Here is a 21747-nt window from a genome sequence, read left to right on the forward strand (position 1 = left end):
AACATACTCGAGGCCACGATCTCCCCTCAGGGCCTTTCTCCGGATGCCCTCTGCAGCCTGGCAAGGGTAAAGTATGAAAAAAGATACACACAAGCCTGACATTTTTTTTTTTCAAGTTTAATACACGCTAGAACAAGCCAAAAAGAGTGTTGCTAGCCCAGATCTACACTCACCCCAAGTCCACCCCAGGAACCCCAAAACACATAGACCAGGAATCGAGTCCATGGATCCTGAGGAGACCAAAGCACTCCTAGGGAGGCCCAGGTACCCCTGAATCCTTTCTGTCACCTGACCTCATCTTACCCTCTGCCCTCTGCCTGGACTCATTTGGCCCTTCCCTTCCTAGACATGGCCCCTCCCCTCCCCCCGGCTCCCGGGTGCCCTCCCCACTCGAGGGACAGACGGTAGCAGGGGCACAATGGTTCAGGGCCCTCAGGTCCGCTGTTCAGGAGAAGCTGAGCTCTGGCTCAGGATGGAGAAACGTTGCAGAAGGGCTGTCAGGGCAATCAGGCCCCTACACACTCCACGTAATTGGCAGGGTACAGGCCAATGCGGCCACTCTGCAGCTGGCCCTGGCACCAGCCCTGCTCATCCTCCTCGCTCATCTTCAGCAGCTCCTCCCCTGGGGGAAGGGGGATTGGTCATTGCCAATTGCCCTGGCCCAGCCCCATTCCTGCAATTGGGTCAAGGACTGGGGGAGAGCAGGCAGTAACCCAGAGAATCCAGCTAAGGGAAGAGACAGACATGGCTCAGGCAGAGAGAGGTCAAAGTCAGCAAACCACCCCACCCCAGACCCCAAATGCAGCGATCAGGCCCCAGCTGGTAGTTTTGAGAGGCAGGTGAGGGCTCAGAGCAGACACTCTGACTCTTGCAAACTAGACCCAAAGCAACTTTAGGCATCAGATGAACTGGCCTTTGAGAAGTAGATGTCTGGCTTCCCTTTTCCACACCCCCATTCAGGACAATAAATGGGGAAGGGGAGGCTGAAGGCTGGAATGGAACAGAAAAGGTACACCAGCGTACCTGCTCGGAAGCTCAGCTCATCAGCTTCCTGGCCAGCGTAGTCATAGAGCGCCCGCACCCGCACCCCAGTGGCAGTCTTCCGGGGACTCTCCTCATCTGACCACTCCTCATCCTGCCCACTGCTGGAGAGGGGAGGCAGAAGGGAGCAGGCTCAGAGCACAAGGAACACCTTGGCAGAGAAAGCTCACCCCTGGAGGAACCCTGGGAGAGGCAGGTGGGGAAGAACTGAAAGAGTCTAGTCTGAGCTCTCTGCCACACATGCCTGTGAGCACAGGTGCTCATCCTGCCACCAGTGCTGACAGGAGCAGTAGATGAGAGGGAACGTGGGAAACACCTGGCAAATCTAAACCACCATGAAAACTGGCATTACAGTCCTAGGGTCCCTGGCACCCGTTTTAAACCCATTTCAGGTGGGAAGGGAATGAAGGAAAGGCAGGGGCCAGAGCTGCACAGCCAGGCTCCTGGCTCTTACCCTGGGGACCCAGGGGACTGCGGTGGGGGCACAGCACCATCTCTTGTGGGCACGATGCTGGTCAGAGTAACCTCATCAGGGCTCCGACCACCCTTCTCCTTCCGGCTGATTGTCCTCTGTGTGTCCAAGGACCACTCCTGTGGGGACAGTGCTTAGGGTCAAGCTGGGCTGAAGACTGTGGTGGCATACAGGGCCATCCAAACCACCTTCACCTACTTCATCCCAAGTCCTAGCCTCCCTCCTGAGGTTCAAGTTGAGCCCAGGAGAAGCACACCCCACCTCCCAGCCCCAACTGGAACACATACCTCAAACTGTGGCCAGTTCATGGCCATGCCCGGTCCATGGGTGCTGCGCCACCAACGCAGATCCTCTTCGTCACTGGCTGCCTCGATACCCTGATGCAGGTCTCTGTGGAGCTCATGGAACCTGTATCCCAAGGCACAACCCTAAAACTAGGAAGCCCTGGGCCCCTGCACCCCCCTAGTCTCACTCAGCCCAGCCAAAACCCCGGGGGAAATGGAAGAGACCCAGCTTTTCCCTAGATCTCCTCACCCACCCTGCAGGCCATACCTCTCACTGCTAGAAAGATCGAGGTGCTGGTGTAAGGTAAGCAGCATATCCTTGAAAAAGAGAAGCCGCTGGCGCTCAGCAGCCTGGCAGGTCTCGAAGGCCTGCTCCATGTCTTCCATGTAGCGTGGGGTGTAGCGATGCAGCTCTGCCAGCGTCTGCTCATACTGGGTTTTCATCTGGGTGGGAGAGGAGGAGACCTGATCAGCACGAGACCTGCTTCCACTCAGGACTCCGCTAGTATTTACTGTGTACCTGCCATGGGCTAGACCCTGGGTTAGGCACCAGGGGAAACCAGTCACAAGGCCCAGCTCCTACCTTTAGGGCCCCAGCAGCCTAATAAGAGAGGCAACATTTGGGCACAGCAGCTTTGAGTCTGGTGAGTGAAAACTAAAAGTGAGAGTAAGATGAGATGGAGAGTGAAGAGTGAGATGTACATTGGTGAGGGGTGGAGAAATCAGGAAAGGCTTCCTGGAGGAGGGAGAGACTGAGTAGCACCTCAGAGGATGGGAGGCTTTGGATATGCAGAGCTTGCGGAAAGGGCACTCTGGCAGAGCAAGCAATGTGAGAAGTTGTCCCAGGTGGCACACTGGGAAAGGAAGAGCGCTAGAAAGGTCTCAGCTGCTAAAATCCCAGTGCCTGAACTTGCACTGTTTCTTTCCCTGGGTAAAGCATCATGTTTTCTCAGGTTGTTCCTTTAAATGGTAATCTGGCCCTGGCCGGTTTGGCTTAGTGGTTGGAGCATCGGCCTGTGGACCAGAGAGTCCCGGGTTCAGTTTCCACTAGGGGCACGTACCAAAAAAATTTAAAAATAAATAAATAAATGGTAATCTGAGAGAAGGTGGCAGGTGAGGATGCGAGCAGGAAGAGTGTTGGGGACTGGGAAAGGCATTCAGGAAACCCTAAGCGGGGCCAGCCAGTCCCATGGCCAGTACCTTCTCCGCCTCCCTGGTGCAGCGGTCCACTCGTTCCTGCAGCTTGCGCAGCTGCTCCTGGGAGACCGCGTTGTCTGCCTTCGCATGGCTCTCCCGAGTCTGCGCTGTCTTCTCCTCCTTTCGGGCTCCATGGTAGCTCTTCTTGGAAGACTCAACCTGACACACACAGGGACAACTCTGAACCCTGCACACCACGCCCCTGGCCCATGGACTTAGGGAGGGGCATGCCTCTCATGCACATCCCTTCCAGGCTCACCTCCTTCAGCCTCTTTAGCCAGGGCTTCTGGGCCTTGCGGAAGCTGTCCTCAGCGGCCCGGCTCTCTCGGAAGCCACCCAGCACTGGCCGGTGGAAGGCGCCCCGCTGCCAGGCACGCACGCGCTCACTGTCCTGTCCGTGAAGCTTCTCCCGCACCTCCAAGTGCAGCGCGCTCAGCCGCTCGGCTGCCGTGAAGAAGGCGTGCCAGGCCTTCTCCAGCGTGCCGTACTGGGGGCCTGCAGGGAGGGATGGGACTTGGGCCGGGCCAGGCCAGGGACACCACCAGGAACAAGCCCGCCCCCTCTACTGGGTGCTGTGTCCAGGTGCCAGGCTCAGAGGGAGGAATGCAAAGATAAACGACAACAATGTCAGGTGCTGCCTACTGACACTGTCTGTGTCCTGACATACCAAAACTCACTGAATCCTTGCCTCATTCCCCACCATGAAGACAGTGTCACAATTCATATTTAACAAGCGAAAAAACGGTAGCCCAGAGAAGTGAAGTGAAGTGAAGTGAATTGCCCAAAGTATTACTGCTACAAGTGGAACTGAGATTCAAAACCCAGCCCTGGCCGGTTTGTCAGCGGTTAGAGCATCAGCCTGCAGTCCTGAGATTCAAAACCCAGGTCTGTGGCTTAAACCACTGTACTCTGATGCCTCAGAGGAGGAACCAGTGTCTGTCCCCAAAGAAGGCAGCATGTTAGGGTGGAAAGATCTCAAATCAGAAGGCCTGGCTCATGCTTAAGTTCTTCCTAGCTGTGTGGCTTCAGGCAAGTCACTTGGCTTCTCTGAACTTCCAGATTGTCCTCCAGAAAATTTGTAGATCAGGACTATCTCCGTCATAGGGTTGTTATTAGAAATATCAAAATAACTACTGTGAGAATTACCAGGAGGATCTTCCTTTAAAGGGAAGGCAGATGTGGGAGCCTCAACCTTTCCACAAGAGGTGCAAAAAGAAGCTACCCTGCCTGATCTCCCCACATGGATGGCACTCTGCTCCTTGCTAGGCCCGTATGCTGGCTCACCCTTCTCCACAGTGCCCCTCCACTTTCGGGCCCAGTCAGCCAGCTGCTGGGCATAGGCCTTCTCGATGCGGGCACGCTCCTGGAAGCAGCTGACCAGGTCCCCACACAGCCGATGCCCGTCCTCTACCCGCTGCACCGTCCGCCTGTAGTTGCCAGCCTGGGGTGTACATGGAAAGAGCAGTGTGGCCAGGGAGAAGCCTCCTGCAGGGCTGGGGCTGACAGCTAGACAACTCCCCTGGACAGGTGGCTGGGCCCAGAGGGGTTGGCATTACAGTGCCACCCCCAAACCTGGGACCTAGCTGCTCACCTCCCAGAAGCTGCCCTCTAGGGCCTCCCCTCCAGTGGCTTCCTCTGGAGCCATGGTGTCCCCGCAGCACGGAATGGTGGCAGATTGGGGCTGTGGAGTACAGAGGTGAGCAGAGAAGCTGGACACAGGCTTTTTGGGACAGGAAAAGACCTTCTCCTATCCCTGGGCCTCACCCCCACTGCCATCCACACCAACCAAGGAGCTGTCAGAGCTAGGACATAACAGGCAGGGGTCTGGAAGTCCCCAGGAGGGGCCAGGATAGGGTCAAGGATGGCGGTTTCAAAGCTCCTTCTCTCACCCTAGGTCTGCCCTTCCCCCCCATCTCATCCCATGTACCTGGAGCCTAGAGATCAGTCACTTCAGGAACCTGGCTGTCCAACTCTCAAAGCTGCCACTGTGACTTGAAGCTAATGAGAGCAAAGCAGGGGGTGAGGGTGGGGATCTAGAACGTCCAGGGCGGTGCCCAGCTCCCCCGATATAGCAACTGCTGTCAGAAGCGCCAAATTCCAGCCAGGAGAATGCCAGGCAGGTCACACGATCCAGCTGGGGATTAGATGGCAGGCGGGGGTGGGTGGTGGGCAGAGGGCCCCACTCCCGACTCTAGATGAGAAAGAGGACGCCTGCCCCAGCCGGCGGCCCTGCTGTCTTTCCTTGAACAAGGCGACCCTTTTCTGGACCAGGCCAAGACAGAGGGTGCCCAGCCACACTTCCCTGTGCTGGGAAGGACTGGGAGCCAAGAGGCCTGAGAGTCCTATCTTGGCCAAGAAGCTTAAAGTAGTGCATTTTACGGTCCCCTCCTAAGAGCGCCTCAGCTCCCTCCTAAGATGGAAATTCTGCCTCCTAGTCTGCTTCTGTGCCAGGGCTGGTGTAACACTCAAACCAAGCAATTAACAGCAGTGTGAAGGGCCTGACAGTCACAAGGAGACACTCATCCTGTTCCACAGCATCTGAGATCCCACAGGGCTCTGTGGGTAATGAGCAACTCGGCCCCACCCCCAAAAAGCCCAGTCTGGGGCAGCATAAAGGAGTCACACAGGTGACTGGCCAGTTATAAAAGTATTCTCCAGACTCACAGAGGAGGGCAAAGGCGGATTCCAACTCCACATCTACCACCCCAGGGGCTAGAGGACACAGTGGCATGTGGCCGTTCCCTTCCTGCCTCTGCGGGGTCTCAGCTGTCCGCAGCACTGACTCAAGCTCCTAGAAGGAAACTGCTTCCTCCTTTGAGCAAGCCCAGGAGACACCACCAGGCCAATGTGGAAAGAATGTACCTCTCGCCCCCAAAGCGAGGCTTCGTTGCAATGCTCCCCTCAACTGATGAACCTCTACCTCTTCTTCCAAACTCAAATTGAGGCACCTTGTCCACAGTCGCACACAGCCCCATTCGCCATCACCATTCCCACAGCCTCTGTGACCCCTCAGTCGGCGTATAAATCCCACTGCAGAACAGGATCTGCCCAGTCATTGACAGAGAATTCCTGAGGGTCCAATTTGGGTTCCTGCAGGCACTGGAGTTAGCAGTTGAATGAAAAGCAAACGCCATCCCCCTGAAGACTAGGAAACCCGCTGGCTATATCACCTGTGCGAAAGGTTGGCCTGAGTGGGCTTCCAGCCCTAAGCTAACAGGAGAGCTCAGGCCTGCAAGGAGGTGCGTGGTCACAGAGCAGAGCAGCTGGCCCCATCAGGGTCCTCAGCGTTTCACCTTGCTTCCTCTTGAATCCACCCCATTTGCCCAGAAAGGACTTGCCAACCAGATGGAGAAAACCAGAGCTGCAGCTGTAAATCACCGGTGTTTAGTGCTATCCCAGTCAGGCACCCAGGGGCCTGGGCCCCCTGCCCATTCCAGCCTCCATGCTCCCAGCTCCCGGGAGAGCTGCCCCCCACCCATTCCCTCTCTCTAGCCCCAGAACAGAGCAAGCTGTGTGTGCAGGGCTGGCACTGCTCCCTCTGGCCTCCCAGAGCAAACACAAGACCCAGCCCCAGGCACAGCCAGGCCCCACAGCCCCAGCTGGATCTAGCTGTAGGCCTTACATCTTGGCCCCTGTTGAGGAGGGTCAGTACCCTGCACCTCCTGACCTCAGCAGAGGCAGATGGGTCCCCAGCACACTCTCTGCCACAGGCAAGAGCTCAGAAAGCAGATAATGAAAGCTTCCCAGACCAGGGAGTCAGCACCTACTGGGCCCAGAGAAGTTGGCGGGGGCTTGGCAGAGTCTCCTCACAGCTGCCTGGGCCAAAGTAGAGAAACCTGGGGTTCAGGGGAAAACCCACTCTCCCTACCCGAGGCAGGTAAGTTACCGTTCCCAGAAGCTGGGGGCAAGCCCCTGGGAGGGAGCACTGCCACCCTGCCCTGCCCATCCTTCCTGTCCTGAGTCACAGGCTGCACCCAGGAGCCTCTTCCAGCAGCCCCTCCCGGTGGGCCGGCAGCCCTGATTTGAAGGCACAGGAGTGGGCGGTAGACTGGTCCAGTGGGACACCTAGGCTACGGCGGCGGCTGGAATCGGTGGCACGAGAGGCTGGGGGAGGGGGTGGCGCAGAGACGGGAGGAGGCAGGGCCAGGGAGGGGCATAACAAAGGGGCACATTCGGAAACCCGACCTGCCCGCCGAGGTGCCTGCTCCTTGATGACGCACTCCAAACCCGGAGCTTCCACACCAAACCTCAGAGCCCAGGGACTGGCAGGCTCTGGTCTCAACCCTATGGACGTCGCCCTTCGACCGGCCCCTCTTGCCAGCCCGGCGCTGCACAACTAGGAGCCCATGGAGCCCATGCGGAGCTGCCTGGCCAGGCCTAGCAATGGAAGTTCTAGGACTTCTCGGCCAAACTTGTTGAACTCGGTCTCGGCGGGGGTGGGGCCGGCTGATCACCGATGAGGGGAGGGGGCCCCCGCTGTGGACTCGAATGGGGCGGGAGCAGCGGCCCCAGGAATTGGAACTCTTTGCGGAGGGCAAAGGGTCGCCGGGGAGCGAAGGCCCTTTCTGGGACCCCAGGGCGATCTGCGGCCCCGAAGAGGCCCCAGGAGATTGTGTGGCCCTCCAGTCCCAAAGCCCCCCTCCCCGCGGCCGGCCTGGGAAAATTCGGGGTGCGTGACGCCGCAGATGAGGCACCCCCTCGGCTTAGTGGCAACTCTTTCTGTACTCGCACAGAGTGGGGTGGCCGGGGGCTGCCGCGGCGGGAGTCGGTCCCATTGCAAACTTCAGGAGTGGGAGCGAGGTGAGGGCGGGCTGGAGCCGGCGCTCCCGCCACCGCCTTCCCGCGGTCCCCGTCCGGAGCACTCACCGCGAACTCCCTGCGCGCCTCGGTGAGTTGGGGTCCGGCCACGCTCCGGCCCGAGTCCTGACGCTCCCGGGCCCCGGCCGCCGCCTCCCGGAGAGCGCCGGGCCCTCCCCCGGGAAGCCCAGCCCCCCGCCCCGCCCTCCTCTCGCCGCCGCGGCCCCAACCCCACCGTCCACCCGCGGGCGCAGGGGCTGTGGGCATCGCGGCTACCCCGGCGCGGACCGTGGGTCCCGGCTCCCGCGTGAGAAGTGCCAGGGCCGATTTCCCAGGTTGGCGCCGAGCCGCTGCAGGGAGTCCGATTTCAGCTTTGCCCCTCCCCGGCTTTGCAGAGTCTGGGAGACCTGTGGAAGCGGGAAGGGATCGGGCCGCATGGACACCCTTTGAAGGAGGCCTGGGGGCTACACTGCCTTACATTTTTTTGCAGATCACAGATTTCTTAGAAGTTAGCTCCCACGTGGCTCACAGCCGTCCCCTTGTAAGCATTAGGTTTTCCATTGTACAGATGCAGAAACTGAGGATCAGATACCTTCGGCGGCTTGCCCAAGATCTGTAGTGGGGCAAGGCCAGGATTCCAAAGCCATGCCCTTTCAATGCACAGTCCTGCCTGCCAACCTGAAGCGAATTCTGAAGCTTGGGACTGACACGCGGTGGGGGTGGGGCAAAAAAGCATGAGCTCCTCCCCCTTCGTGTTCTTAGTCCCAGATTTTGTGCCACTTACTCTTAGATCCCTTCGCCCCTCCACCGCCTTTGTCAGTCACCAGCTTTGGTGTATTTTTCCAGATCGCCACGATGCCACCCCACCCTAAATAAATCCCTTCTTCCTCACCCCCTTACCCCCACCCCGGCATTTTTCGGAGCCTGCCGTCTGTTATTTATATCCACTGGAGCGGTCCAAGAATGTTCCGAAGCTGACCTAATCGCCACCTGCTCGGCCTCCCCTCCCCTCCCCTCCCCTCCTGCTCGCTTGTGAGCTGGTGACCCGGCGGCCGTGCCCTCCGCCTGGCAAGCGAGAGGGGAACTCAGGTCGGCGGGGTCGGACGCCTAGTGTGCTCCGAGGATCCAGACGGATCAAAATCCGCTCGGGGTTGGAGAGCCCAGGGTGCGTTCTGAGGAGTGCGCCCCCAGGGGGATGACGCGGCGCTTTGGGAAGCCCAGGGTCACGCTGTTCTCTCTGCAGCACGTACTCTTCCAACGCACACGGTACACACCACCTCCCCCCGCCCCTGACACACACTCCCAGAGGAGTGTATGTGTGCGCGGATTTTTAAACGGTAGCTTTAAAAATAGCAAAATTGTGTTTCTAAATCCGGGAGGAATTACTGATGCGTTCATTATGCAGATAATCTGCTCATAAAATGGAAAAGGCCTGAAGAGAATGAATGGGGGTAATTTCAGGTGGTAGTATTCGCTGCTGAGGGTAGACTTGCTCCGCAGTCCCTGTGGGAGGATGAAACTGCCTCCCCAAGATGCCTGTCAGGCACCCAAAACGCACCACCTTTGGCCTGAGACCTCAAACCGCTTGGCAAATGGTATCTGAGGAGTGGATCCTCGCCTTGCCTCTCACAAAGTTGTGTACCCAGCAGGATGTGCTTCTGAAACCAGTTTCAACACCCACTCTCTGTTGGGGCTTGGACAAGACCCTTTTCTCCATGTCTCTCTTTCTACCTCTATAAAACAGGACAGGTGACCGGCTGACCTCCCAAATGGGCCATGTTCCCCAGCTAAGTAATGATTGTAAAACAACTGCGAATGAGAGGAGCTGGAGTAGTGTCTAGCCACAGTGTTTTGTATTATTTAAAATCTGTTAACATCCCACCTATTGCCTGGGGCCTCTAGGCACCTAGACAGAAAGTGTGAAAACACAAGAATGAAATTAATTACAGGAGCCACTTATTAAAACCCCATTAAAAATAAAGGCTACAAGCCAGGCTCTGGATCTGAGGAAGCCAGGTCACAGAGAGACTCAGAAAACGGGCTGTTAATCAGACCACAAGGAGTGGGTGCCTGGTGTAAAACATCTGGCTTCCCTTGGGTTCAATCTGGAAGCAGAAAACAGAAATGTTGCAGCTGATCTTAATTGCCCCTAAGGTACCATAGGGAGAAAAATAAACCCAAACCCAGAGCATACCGAGCTGCTTCAAAGGGGAAAAACTGAGCCAGAGCTGCCCCCAGGGTTCAGATTTCTATGCTCGACAGCCAGAGCCCCTACATATGCACACTGCTCTATCAGTGGAGTGCCCAATTTGAACAGAGTTCAAGATGAGATGCCCAAGGTCGGAGGGCTGGATAGACAGAAACCTAGAGAGGTGGTTTGGCTTGAGGCACCAGGTAGCAGATTGGTCCAAAGCCCAAGCTCACAACACTCACAGACTCACTCACCTTGAGCATCTGGAATGTTCTAACCACTGTGCCTTCACTTGTTTATTTATTTATTCATGCATTCATCCAAGAAAACATTTCAATTTTTATTCTATGCTAAGCCCTATGCTTGGGTGTTGGGAATACAAAGATAAATAAGGCAGAGCCCCAGGTATACAATAATGATACGATATGGATATGAAGTATTATGGGAAGAGAGGCAGAAGAGACTGCCTTTCACGAGGTGGTGACACTTGATTGGTCTTGATGAGCAGGAATTAATCATGTGGAGTGGCATTCTAGGCGGGAGTACCAGGGCGTGCCAAGCCCCAGAGGTGTAAGCATATGACCCAACAATTCCACGTTTTGGTATCTACCCTAAACAAACGTGTGCAAGTGCATAAAAATATACAATGATGTTTGCGTATAGTATTGTTTGAAATAAGGGAAAACAAAACGAATGCTCAAAAGAGTGCAATGGTTAAATAACCTAAAGTTCATCCATGCTTTGGATTACTCTGCAGTACCTAAAACATAAGATAGCTAGAGATGTGTTCTTATATGAAGATCTCTACGACACTGTTAAATGAAAAAAGCAAAGTGCAGCACTAAATATTCTATTCAGAGAGAATATATACCAAATTTATTTCAGAGATTATCTCTAGAGAGAGGTCTAGAATTGGTACAGGAGATTTTTGTGATGTTAGAAAATTAACAATGAGAATGTACTTATGTGTAAATTATATAATTAAAATAAATTTAGGAGATGGTGAGTGGGTCGTATTGTCCAAATAGAATCTTCGGCAGTGATGGAAACATTCTATAGCTGCGCTGTCCAATGCTGTAGCCACTAACCACATATGGCTACTGGGCACTTGAGATGTGATTAATGCCATTAAGGAACTGAATTTTAAATTTAATCTAATTTTAATTAATTAAAATTTTAACAGCCATGAGAGGCTAATGGCACCTGTACTGAGCAGTTCTAGTCTAGACTATTGAGTTCAGGATGGGGTGGGGGCAGATGGAAGATGAGGCTGAAGAGATAGGTTGGGATTGAATGGTGAAGCTTTTCGAGGTGGATTAAAGAATTTGGACTTTATCCTACCAGCAGTGGGCAGTGTGGATGAGCGACCAGATCAGATTTTTCCTTTTAAAGGTAACTCTGGCAACCCTGCAGAGGGTAGGTTAGAGTGAGCAGAGAGCTGAAGGCAGCTGTGTTTCTCTCCGTGTCCTCTGGACACTGCCCCAGCATTCCCGACTGGCAGCTGAGTAAAATATTCTGATTCAACAGCTATGTTTTTAAGATCTCAAGCAACCCCAGAGTTGTGGGGAAGGGTTAACCTCCCCACAGAGTTGTGGGAGAGGCTGTTTCTAGGTTGGAACACGGGAAGAACAGCAGATGGATGGCATTAGAGTGAAAATGCATGGCAAGTTTCAGAGTGCAGCCTTCAGTGAAAGCGTCTCCAGGTCAGGAATTTGCCCACAGCAGATTTGTTGGCAGGTACCTCGGAAATGCCTCCGCATAATCCAGGTGTCCAGGAGGGTTCTGCTCAGGACACCTGCCCTGGCTCATTTGGGGCCTTCCCTGAAGTCCACAGGGGTCCTCCTTGTAGGGGAAAGAGGAGATCTCTAGTGGAGGATCCACTCCTTCAGCTGTTGGTCAGGGAACACCCACTGCCAGACACCACGCTGGGTGCTCGGTCCACAATGCAAACAAAGCAGGCATGGTCCCTAACTTCATGAATTTTCCACTAAAATCAAGTTAAGATCCAAATACATAATTACCAATTGTGGTGTTTTAAGAGAAACAAGAAATTAAAAGGCCAGCCTGGCCAGTTTGGCTCCGCAGTTAGAGCGTCAGCCCTTGGACCAAAGGATCACAGGTTCAATTCCCAGTCAAAGGCACGTACCTGGGTTGCAGTTTCGATCCTCAGCCCTGGTCGGGGTCATGCAGGAGGCAACCAATTGATGTGTCTCTCTCACACTGATGTTTCTCTCTCTCTCTCCTTCCCTCCCTCCTTTCTGCTATAGCTAAAAATGAATGAAAAGAATATCCTCGGGTGAAGATTAAGAAAGAAAGAAAGAAAGAAAAAAAGAAAGAAGGAAGGAAGGAAGGAAGGAAGGAAGGAAGGAAGGAAGGAAGGAAGGAAGGAAGGAAGGAAGGGGAAAGGAAAGGAAGGAAGAAAGAACAGACATGGGACTCTGAGAGAATAATAAGGGGAACATGAATAATGGGGGAGGATCCAAGAAGACCTATCTAGGAAGTTTAAGCTTCTCTACCCAAAAAGGCCCCCAAAACCCAAAGGACATGTGGAAGTTATCTAAGTGAGGAGGAAGCCTAGGAGAGCATTCTAGGCAGAATGTGTGCAAAGGCCTTGAAATAGAGATGACCATCTGGGAAAGAAGGGTAGAGTGGGTAGGTGTGGTGAATGAGGGGTGAGAGGCCCAGGGTGAGGTAAAGGGGCGGGGAGCACCCAGACACTGTGGGCTTTGTTTTATTCAGAGTGCAGAATCGAAGCAGAAGAGAGACCTGAGTGTGTTTCTGGATGGTGTGTGAGGAATGGATTAGAGCAGGGTGATGATCAGCAAACTGGCCTGGACCGCCTACACGCTAAGGATGGTGTCTATATTTTTAAACAGTTCAAAAACATCAAAAGAATATTTTGTGACACCTGAAGGTTACAGAAAATTCAATTGTCAGTGTCTGCAAGTAAAGTTTTATTGAAACACTGCCATGCTTATTGGTTTACAAATTGGCTATGGCTGCTTTTGAGCTGCATGGGCAGTTGAGTAGTTGCAGCAGAAACTGTATGGCCCGCAAAGCCTGAAATATTTAGTCAGGCCCTTTACTCCAAACTATGCTGACCCCATCCATGATCAGAGGTAGAAAACAGCAGGAAACCAATGAGGAGGTTGCTGCAGTCACCAGGTGCAAAACCAAAATGGCTTTTTCTAGAGTGGCAGCCGTGGAGGTACTCCGTGGATGGATTAAAGATGTATCTGGGGAGCCCGGCTGGTGTGGCTCAGTGATTGAGCATCGACCCATGCACCAAGAGGCTGCCAGTTCAATTCTTGATCAGGGCACATGCCCAGGTTGTGGGCCTGATCCCCAGTGGGGGGCATGCAGGAGAAGGCCAATCGATGTTTTCTCTCATTGATGTTTCTATCTCTCTCTCCTTCTCCCTTCCTCTCTAACATCAATAAAAGAAAAAACAAATAAGTAATAAAAAAAAAAGACGTATCTGGGCCCTGGCCAGTTTGGTTCAGCAATTAGAGCGTCAGCCTGTGGTCCAGAGAGACCCAGGTTCAGTTCCTGCTAAGCGCGAGTACCTCGGATGCAGTTTGTCCCCGGCCCTGGTTGGTCGTGCAGGTGGCAGCCACTCGATGTGTCCCTTTCACATCAATGTGTTTTTTTTTTCTCTCTCTCTCTCCCACTCTATCTGAACAAAAAAATGGAAAAATGTCCTTAGGTGAGGATAAAAAAAAGACATATCTAGGGAAATCGACAGAACTTGCTGATGGGTTTAATGTGGATGGTAAGGGGAAAAGACATTTCAAAATGACTCCCAACCTATGATCTTGGATTGGACTCTGGACCAGAGGAAGACTTTAGTGGGAAATTTGCATAATGTCTGCAGGTTAGATAGTAGTGTTATTAGCACTAATTCCCTCATCTTGATCATTGCATTATGGTTGTGTATGATGTTACACTTGTGGAATTAGGGAAGAGTATATTGAAATTCTTTGTAAGCTTTTTGTAACTCTTTGTAAGTCTGAGATTATTTCAAAATGAAAAGTTAAAAAATAAAAGTAAATAAATACAAACGAAGTAAAAATGACTCATTGGTTTTTAGTTTAAAGTGCCACTTACTGAGCTGGGAAAGAGGCAGGAGAAGAAAGGAAGATTAAGACTTCACTCTTGGACACACTGGGTTTGAGATACTGATGAGATGTTCAAGTGGATGGGTCAAGAAGGTGGGGCCAGGTACTATTCTGGGCATCATGGATGAGCTCTGAGACCTGAGGGAAGGTACAGAAGCCATGCAGCTCAACCCCGGAGTAGGAGCCCTGTGCCTGAGGTGGGGCAGGAGCAGGGTGCTGAGGGGTAGCATGGAGCACACGTGTGTGCAGAATCTGTGGTATACAGGCATTCTGCTCAGCTCTCGCTCATCTGAGCCTCACAACAACCCCATCCAGTAGGACTCATTCTTCCCAGTTTATAATGGAGGCAACAAACTCAGAGAGGTGCTAAGATTAGCTCAAAACCACAACTAGGAAGTGGGAATGTGAAGGCAGTCTGACCCCAACACCAGTGGGAGATTTTCCCATTTGGTGATGCTGAGCATCCACAGCAGAGACAGGTTTATTAGTTTCCTAGGGCTGTCGAAATAAATGACCACAGACTGGGTGGCTTAAAACAACAGAACTTTCGCCCTGGCTGGTTTGGCTCAGCGGTTAGAGCATCGGCCTTCAGACCAGAGGGTTGTGGGTTTGATTCTGGTCAAGGGCATGTACCTCAGTTTCGGCTCGGTCCCCAGCCCTGGTAGGGTCATGCGGGAGGCAACCAGTTGATGTGTCTCTCTCACATCGATGTTTCTCTCTCGAGTGCACCCATTCTCTCTCTCCCACTCTCCCTGAAGATAAATGGAAAAATATCCTCAGGTGAGGATTAAAAAAACCCCACAGAACTTTCTTTTCTTATAGTTCTGGAGGCCAGACATCCTAAATCAAAGTATTGACAGAGCCATCTTCCCGTGCTCTGAGGAAGAGTCTTTCCTTGTCCTCTAGCTTCTGGTGGCTCCTGACAGTCTGGCAATATTTGGTATCCCCTGGCTTACAGCCACATCCTTCCAGTCTCTACCTCTGTCTTCACATCATCTCCCCTGGAGCCTGTCTCTCTGTGTCCGTGTCTCATCCCCTTTCCCCTTACTCTTTTTTTTCCATCCTTACCCGAGGACATTTTTCCATTTTTTTGTTCAGATAGAGTGGGAGGGGGAGAGAGAGAGAGAAACATTGATGTGAGAGAGACACATCAAGTGGTTGCCTCCTTCACGACCCCAACCAGGGCCAAGGATGAATCGCAACTGAGGTACGTGCCCTTGACCGGAATCGAACCCACAACTCATTGGTCTGCGGGCCGACGCTCTAACTGCTAAGCCAAACCGGCCAGGGCCCCCCTCACTCTTATACACTTGCCACTGGATTTAGGGCCTCCCTGGATAATCCAGGATGCGCTCTCCATCTTAAAATCCTAAACTACATCTGCAAAGATCCTTTTTCTAAATAAAGTAACATTCACAGGTTCTGAAGAGGAGGAGGTGGATATATCTTTTCAGGGACCACCATTCAACCCACCCCACTGGGCTAGAAAGGGCTACAGCTGTTAGCCTTGGAAATCTAGTAAAATCTAGTGAAAAGCAGGCCGACTTTCGGAGTTTCATCCAGTTTCACAAGTGTGTCCCTTTGCAGAATGGATCAGCAGCCTAAATGCTGCCAACACCATTGTGGCTTGGACTTCTAGACTGCCTATAATCATGACAAAACTTCAAGATTCTAGAGCCTTATGACAGAGGGACAGTCAAGTACAAAGGGCCAGTACAGTAAAGGTGTCTGGGAGGATGCCTACTCAGAGTTTCGTGTTGGGGAGGGTGTAGAGTTATACCAAGATACCACGCCCCTACACACACACCACCAGGCTATTGGCTTCACCAGTAAGAACCACAGTTATCCAGGCAGCTCACTGCCTTCCTCTATAAGGACAAACTAAGCTGGGGTTCCCTGGGCAAGATTTGCCACAGGCTCTTGGAGTTAACATGTCATAACAGGGACAGGAGCTAGAGCAGAGCAGTGGAGAGGGGAGTGGGAAGAGGGAATGTAAAGGATGCCAGTGCGGTTCTCCCGGCCCCACTAGCACGCGACCCACCCACTCCTGGGGAACTGGCTTGGCTCTCAGACTGAGATCCATTTTATTCTGCCACTTGGGATTTCTGCAGTCCTGGACAGACCTCTGGCATCAGAAGAGTGAGGGGAAGGCACTGCCAGGACTCGAGCCCCTGGTTTCTGATCTCTGGTCCCTGCTCTTTCCAGGATGGCTAGTTGACCGGTGAGAACAGCGGAGCTTCTTCACTACCTCTGTTAGATCTTATCAGCACATAACATATCACAAGGAGATTATATAACAACTTCTATTTGCAGAACACCTTCCAGTTTGCAGGGCACTTCCACATATATTATTTCAGCACTCTGGCAGTTGCCCTGAAAATCTGGCTGCCTAGAGAAGTTTCCTGGCATCCTGTACCTACCGTATTCCAGGACAGGATGTTGACTTAGTGTGGGGATGGTGCCTCATCCCCCACAGTAAAGACAGAAGGTGGAGTTTTTCTTGGTATTTACACAGCTGTCTGACACTTCCAAAGGTACTCAAAATTGTATTTTTTCAAATGAATGCTATTCCCAGAGGACGGGAGCCATGCCCTCATTTAGCATTATTTCAAATGTACTTATATCTGGACATGCAAATATGTATTGGAGATGCCAAGCAGCAAGGACTCTGAATGCTGTATTCAGTCTGTTCCAATCCTTGAGGAGGAATTTCAACTTCACTTCCCTGCAAGCTCTGCAGAATCCTTGAGGCTGTCATTTGCAAACCACTGGATGCAGTAACACTGTGTGGGAAGCCTGCTCACACCGTCCACGTGGATTATAGATGGTTTTGCAGACTCAGCAGAGCCTTTGGATCCATAGACGGCTTGATCAGAATCAGAGTCATGTATCAGCCTGCACCAGGAACACAGTTCCTACTAGATGGAAATTTCCCACAGAGAAGCCAGAGTTCAAAGCAGTTACTGGTTTCTGTCGCTTTAACAGCAAGTCCCAGGATCACAGATTTTAAAGCTGAAAGAGATCCGAGACTACCTCGTCCCTCCTCTTGATTTTATGATGAGGAAACTCAGGCATAGAAAAGTGAAATGATGAACCCAAAATCAGAGTCTAAGAACAATGCTCTTACCACTGTGTTATATTATTTGTTCCAGAAAACACCTAAGCCACATATTGTTGTGCAGATCAAAGAAACTGGCATTATTTGAGGTCATGCTCATGGCCTGTCCCGCTTCCAGTACAAGCATGACACATTTATTTGCTATCACCAGCGACTTTTGAATGAGTTGTCTTGTGATGATGCCTTATTTCAAAGGTATTCACAGACAAAACCAAAACACCTATAACGGGTTGCATGGCACAACCTCTCAATGGCATGAAACCGGAGCAGTGCTGTACCATTCACCTCATTCTTAGATTAGCAGCATTTAAAAAAATGTATTAAATGCTTTTGCCCACCCTTCCCCTAATGGTTCATCAGATGGGAATGAATGACCTCAAGTCCCTAGGCCATTATTTTGCAGGGAAACAAAGCAAAGCCCAGGGGAAGAATGCTCCAAATCACAGCTTGAAATAAAGCGCTTTACTGGCAGGTGAGGCAGGCTTCCACTGGCCATGCGTAGTTTGTTTCATCCACCAGGGAAAACTCCCCAGTGCTAAAGATGAAAAACAGATTCTGGGGAAACCGGGCATTTAAGCAGGGCATTTCCTTTGTTCACAAATCCATCATGGCTAACTACTGCCTCCCTGTCTTTCCATTTCTTCCTCCCTTTTCCCCTCCCTCAATCTCTGGAGGTTCAGTTTAAGTGTCACCTTCTCTGGGAAGACTTCCTTGACAGTCCCTTCTTTACCCCACTCCAAGTTGAGTTCAAGTGTCCTTTCTCTCTGCACACCCCCACTGCACCAGAAACAAAGCGCCTGCTCTCTCTGAGCTTATCCCACTCTATGGTAGTTATGACAGGGTAGGTAGTTAGACAGGCTTGAGCAGGGTAGGAGCCTTAGGCCAAGTACAGGTCAAGAGGGCTGAAAGCCCTGGGGTGCCTAGCAACAGACAATTGTAGGGTGGGACCTCACCCACAGGGTGACCTTTTCTCCCCTAGGATATCATTGGTCAAGCAGTTTAGACTCCCTGATCTTTCATATGCTGGTCCTGTGATTCGGACCCTCCCCTGGCATGTCACTACTCATGTGGTAGACCCCCTTAGAGGAACTTGGGGGTCAGAAAATAGCCTCACAGGACTCCCATAGAAGCCCTTGCATGACCACTCCTTAAGCATTAAGCCCTCAGTACAAAGAGGTTCTGACCTGCATCAAATAATCTTAAGAACAAAGCCTTGAGTCTGTTGACCACAGAGACAGTTTTGGTCAAACTAGAGATGACATCTAGGCCTCAGTTGTGTTTCAGCTCCAGGCCCAGAAAAGCAGCAAGGCCAGGCAGGGACAGCTTTAATGGCTATCAGTGGAGACCATGACCCTGAGGGAACACACCCGAAAAGCTAATGAATATTTGATTGAGATCCTCCTCTGAGACCTCCCCTAAAATCCCTGCCTTTGGGAAGCAGATAAAAATCCTCAAATGGCCCTGGCCGGTTTGGCTCAGCGGTTAGAGTGTCGGCCTGCGGTCCACAGAGACCCAGGTTCGGTTCCCGCTAAGCAGGTATCTAGGTTGCAGTTTGTCCCTGGCCCTGGTTGGGTTGTGCGGGTGACAACCACTCGATGTGTCCCTTTCATGTTGATGTTTCTCTCTCTCTCTCTCTCCCCCTCCCACTCTATCTGAACAAAAAATGGAAAAATGTCCTTGGGTGAGGATAAAAAAAAATCCTCAAATGACTCAGAGCTCTCCCACTCTCTCTTGAGCACACCCTGGGCACATCTTCCCCTTTCCCCTTCTCCTTCCCCCAGTTGCATTTTCTTTGCCTTTCTCCCTCCTAAGCTCCAAGGGTCCTTCTTTTGCCAATATAACTTGTTTTCTGAGCCAGTACAGCCCAGCTGGCTCACTTCTTCCACAGCTCACTTCTTCTACCTCTGTGACTTTCTAAACAAACATTTTTTTTTTTAATCCTCACCCGAGGACATTTTTTCATTTTTTGTTCAGATAGAGTGGGAGGGAGAGAGAGGAAGAAAGAGAGAGAGAAACAGAGAGAGAGAGAGAGAGAGAGAGACACCGAAGTGAAAGGGACACATCGAGTGGTTGCCACCCGCACAACCAACCGGGGCCGGGGACAAACTGCAACCTGTATGTGCCCTTAGCGGGAACCAAACCCGGGTCTCTCTGGACCGCAGGCCGACGCTCTAACCGCTGAGCCAAACCAGCCAGGGCTCTAAACAAACTTTTGCTTGTATTTGAGTTTTGACTCTGAATTCTTTTTCAGACAAAAATCAAGGACTAAGGTCTAACATCTGGTGCCATTACCATTAATGTAGATTTACTTGTCTGTTATAAAAGGCACACTCCACGGGGGCCGGATATTTTTCATTTCAGCATTTTCTTTGACGGATATAGTGCTAGGAAGAGAGTAGGTTTTTGACAAATGTCAGAATGAATGAAATTTGAATTCTTCTGCCTGCCATTAAACCTCCCCCTTTATTTGGCCTTTCTTTGCACAGATTCTCAATGTGATCAATTTTCTCCTCTTCAGGCTGTGTCCTACCCTATTCATAAATGTCAATGCCCTCAAGCCAAACACCATCAGGGACACTCCTGTACACAGTTGAATTTAGGGTTCACTGCTCATTGCAACAGAGGATGCATACCACAGGGAATGGTGGGACATCTCTGTATGGTGTTGGAAAGAATTTATAGGATTCGCTTGTGTGGGATGATTTGAATAAAGGTTCAAAGAAGTGGGGCTTTGCTCTGGATTGGAGGCTGTCAGGAAAGGGGGGTGATTGTGTGACTGGGTATCAATAAATCCTATCTATGGTGTGGGAGGAATGAAACTAAACTAAAGCTGTATCATTGGTCAAGCAGTTTAGACTCCCTGATCTTTCATATGCTGGTCCTGTGGTTCGGACCCTCCCCTGGCATGTCACTAGAAGCTGCAGTCATTCATATTGGCCAAAATAATAGGGGATGTTTGGCCACTTCTGTGTTTTGGACAATGTTCATACTTTTGCCCATTCAGACATGAGTGATTTTATTTCTTGTGTTGATCTACCATGGCCACAGAGTGACCTTGTCTGGTTTTGATGTTTTGTGAAATTGTTTATTTCAACACAATACCAAGGCCTGCCTATTGGTACCAGGCCAGCTCCCAGATGCCAGGGGCTGCTTTTCTCTTTCTCGTAACCCACACTTATTCCTAACTTTTATTAAGCTGTTTCTCTGCTAGGATGTCTTCTCCTTTCCCTAGCCAGCTCCATGAAATTCCCCCTGTAAGTCTTTCCTAAATACTTATTTTTCCATGTGAATATTTTCTCATTGCATCTAAAAAGCCTTGGTTGGCATGCCACAATTTAGTACTCAACTGTGTTCTGTCTTGAATTGTTTGATTTGTTTCTCAAGTATTTTTCTTCTCTTCTCAGTAAACCTCTTAGGGGCCCAGTCATTTCTTATATTTCAGTATCCCCCAGAAATGAGCACCCTGCTCAGGTGAACCTAATAGCTGGTCTGACTAGAGAGGCCACGTTGCTTTTGTAACACAGCCCTGAACACAGCTCCTAGCCAAGCAGGGGAGACCTCACCAACTGGCCCCCATGGTAGTTGATCTTACCATCAAAACAGCACTTTCTAATTTTTCTTCTGGAGCATTCATTTCTTTCCAGGAGTAATATTTGAAATGTCTTTCATCCCTACCTGTCCTTGAGTGCCGGCTCTACCGTTAGTGCATTTATGCCTCCTCTCACCTTACCAAAGCGCCTGGCACCGGGCTTAGCGGGTGAAAGAAAAGGCCCAATAGTCCCGGACTAACCCCAGCTCCAACCTGGCTTGTCGCAGAAAGTGGGGTGCATCCAAACAGTCTCTTCTCGGGCCAGGAGGGACAGCGCAGCTTCACCTGAGGCTCACTGCCTTGGCGTTTGGCTGAAGTCAAGACACAAGCCCTCTACGGGGTTGGCCGGCACGCCTTGCCGCGCATCACTGCCCCAGGCTGCTCCCTAGGCGGACACTCAGCAGGTTTGGGGAAAGGTGAATACTTCAAATATTCTCCACAGACAAACTGATTCCATTGAGCTGGAGGGATGAAAGTACTCGACACCGACTGCAAAACTTGCGGGCTGAAAGAGCTCGAATTCCACCGCAGGGACATCGCTGGTTTACTACAAAGGAGCTCTTCTCCTGTAGGGATCAGCCAATGCCAAAGCCGGAGCGGCATGATCACCAATTAAAAGACAGAGAAGGCGGAGCCTAATCTTTGATTGGCATGTGGTCTTTGCTGACCCGCCGAGGCCTGGCGGCGTCGCGTCCGAAGAGGCTTCAGGTTGGGTGGCCTAGCGCTGGCGGCCATCTTTAGTTCTGGCAGGTCGGAGGCCTGGACCAGATCAGAGCCAACACGTAGACGCTGTCCCATTTCTCTAGGGAGCCCAAGAGCACCCCCTCACCCGTCACTCATTTCCCATCTCTCCGCGCGCGCCCCCACCTTCCCCCCGAGAGGCGGGGCCTCTCCGAGAGGGGCGGGGCCGGAACTAGAAGCTAGTTTGGAAGCCGGGAGG

At 51.8% G+C, this 21747-nt stretch overlaps 1 protein-coding gene across 6 annotated transcripts; it reads right to left on the minus strand.

Annotated features, from left to right (window-relative positions):
* Positions 1–111: 111 nt before the first annotated feature.
* PACSIN3 (protein kinase C and casein kinase substrate in neurons 3) lies at positions 112–8623 on the minus strand. Of its 6 annotated transcripts, none has more exons than XM_036258373.1 (11): positions 8576–8623; positions 4922–4992; positions 4586–4675; positions 4279–4435; positions 3254–3489; positions 2998–3153; positions 2066–2241; positions 1801–1921; positions 1496–1632; positions 1024–1145; positions 112–622 (listed from the first exon to the last, which is right to left on the minus strand). In XM_036258373.1, the coding sequence occupies exons 3-11, from the start codon at positions 4637–4639 to the stop codon at positions 507–509; spliced, it is 1275 nt and encodes a 424-aa protein (XP_036114266.1). In that variant the 5' UTR covers positions 4640–4675; positions 4922–4992; positions 8576–8623; the 3' UTR covers positions 112–506. The 6 variants fall into 6 exon arrangements, with proteins under 6 accessions (XP_036114266.1, XP_036114265.1, XP_036114264.1 ...); XM_036258372.1 differs by lacking the exon at positions 8576–8623 and adding an exon at positions 8270–8544; XM_036258371.1 differs by lacking the exon at positions 8576–8623 and adding an exon at positions 7861–7929.
* Positions 8624–21747: the final 13124 nt, after the last annotated feature.

Source organism: Molossus molossus, unplaced genomic scaffold (genome assembly GCF_014108415.1).
Source record: "Molossus molossus isolate mMolMol1 unplaced genomic scaffold, mMolMol1.p scaffold_m16_p_13, whole genome shotgun sequence".
NCBI lineage: Eukaryota > Metazoa > Chordata > Mammalia > Chiroptera > Molossidae > Molossus > Molossus molossus.

What these genes read in the sequence shown, in the direction of transcription:
- PACSIN3 (XM_036258373.1), bottom strand. Translation starts at nt 4,639, where the DNA reads ATGGCTCCAGAGGAAGCCACTGGAGGGGAGGCCCTAGAGGGCAGCTTC. An exon ending in TAGAGGGCAGCTTCTGGGAG is followed by an intron (nt 4,436 to 4,585) that starts GTGAGCAGCTAG and finishes TGTACACCCCAG; the next exon opens with GCTGGCAACTACAGGCGGAC. An exon ending in GAGGGGCACTGTGGAGAAGG is followed by an intron (nt 3,490 to 4,278) that starts GTGAGCCAGCAT and finishes CCCTCCCTGCAG; the next exon opens with GCCCCCAGTACGGCACGCTG.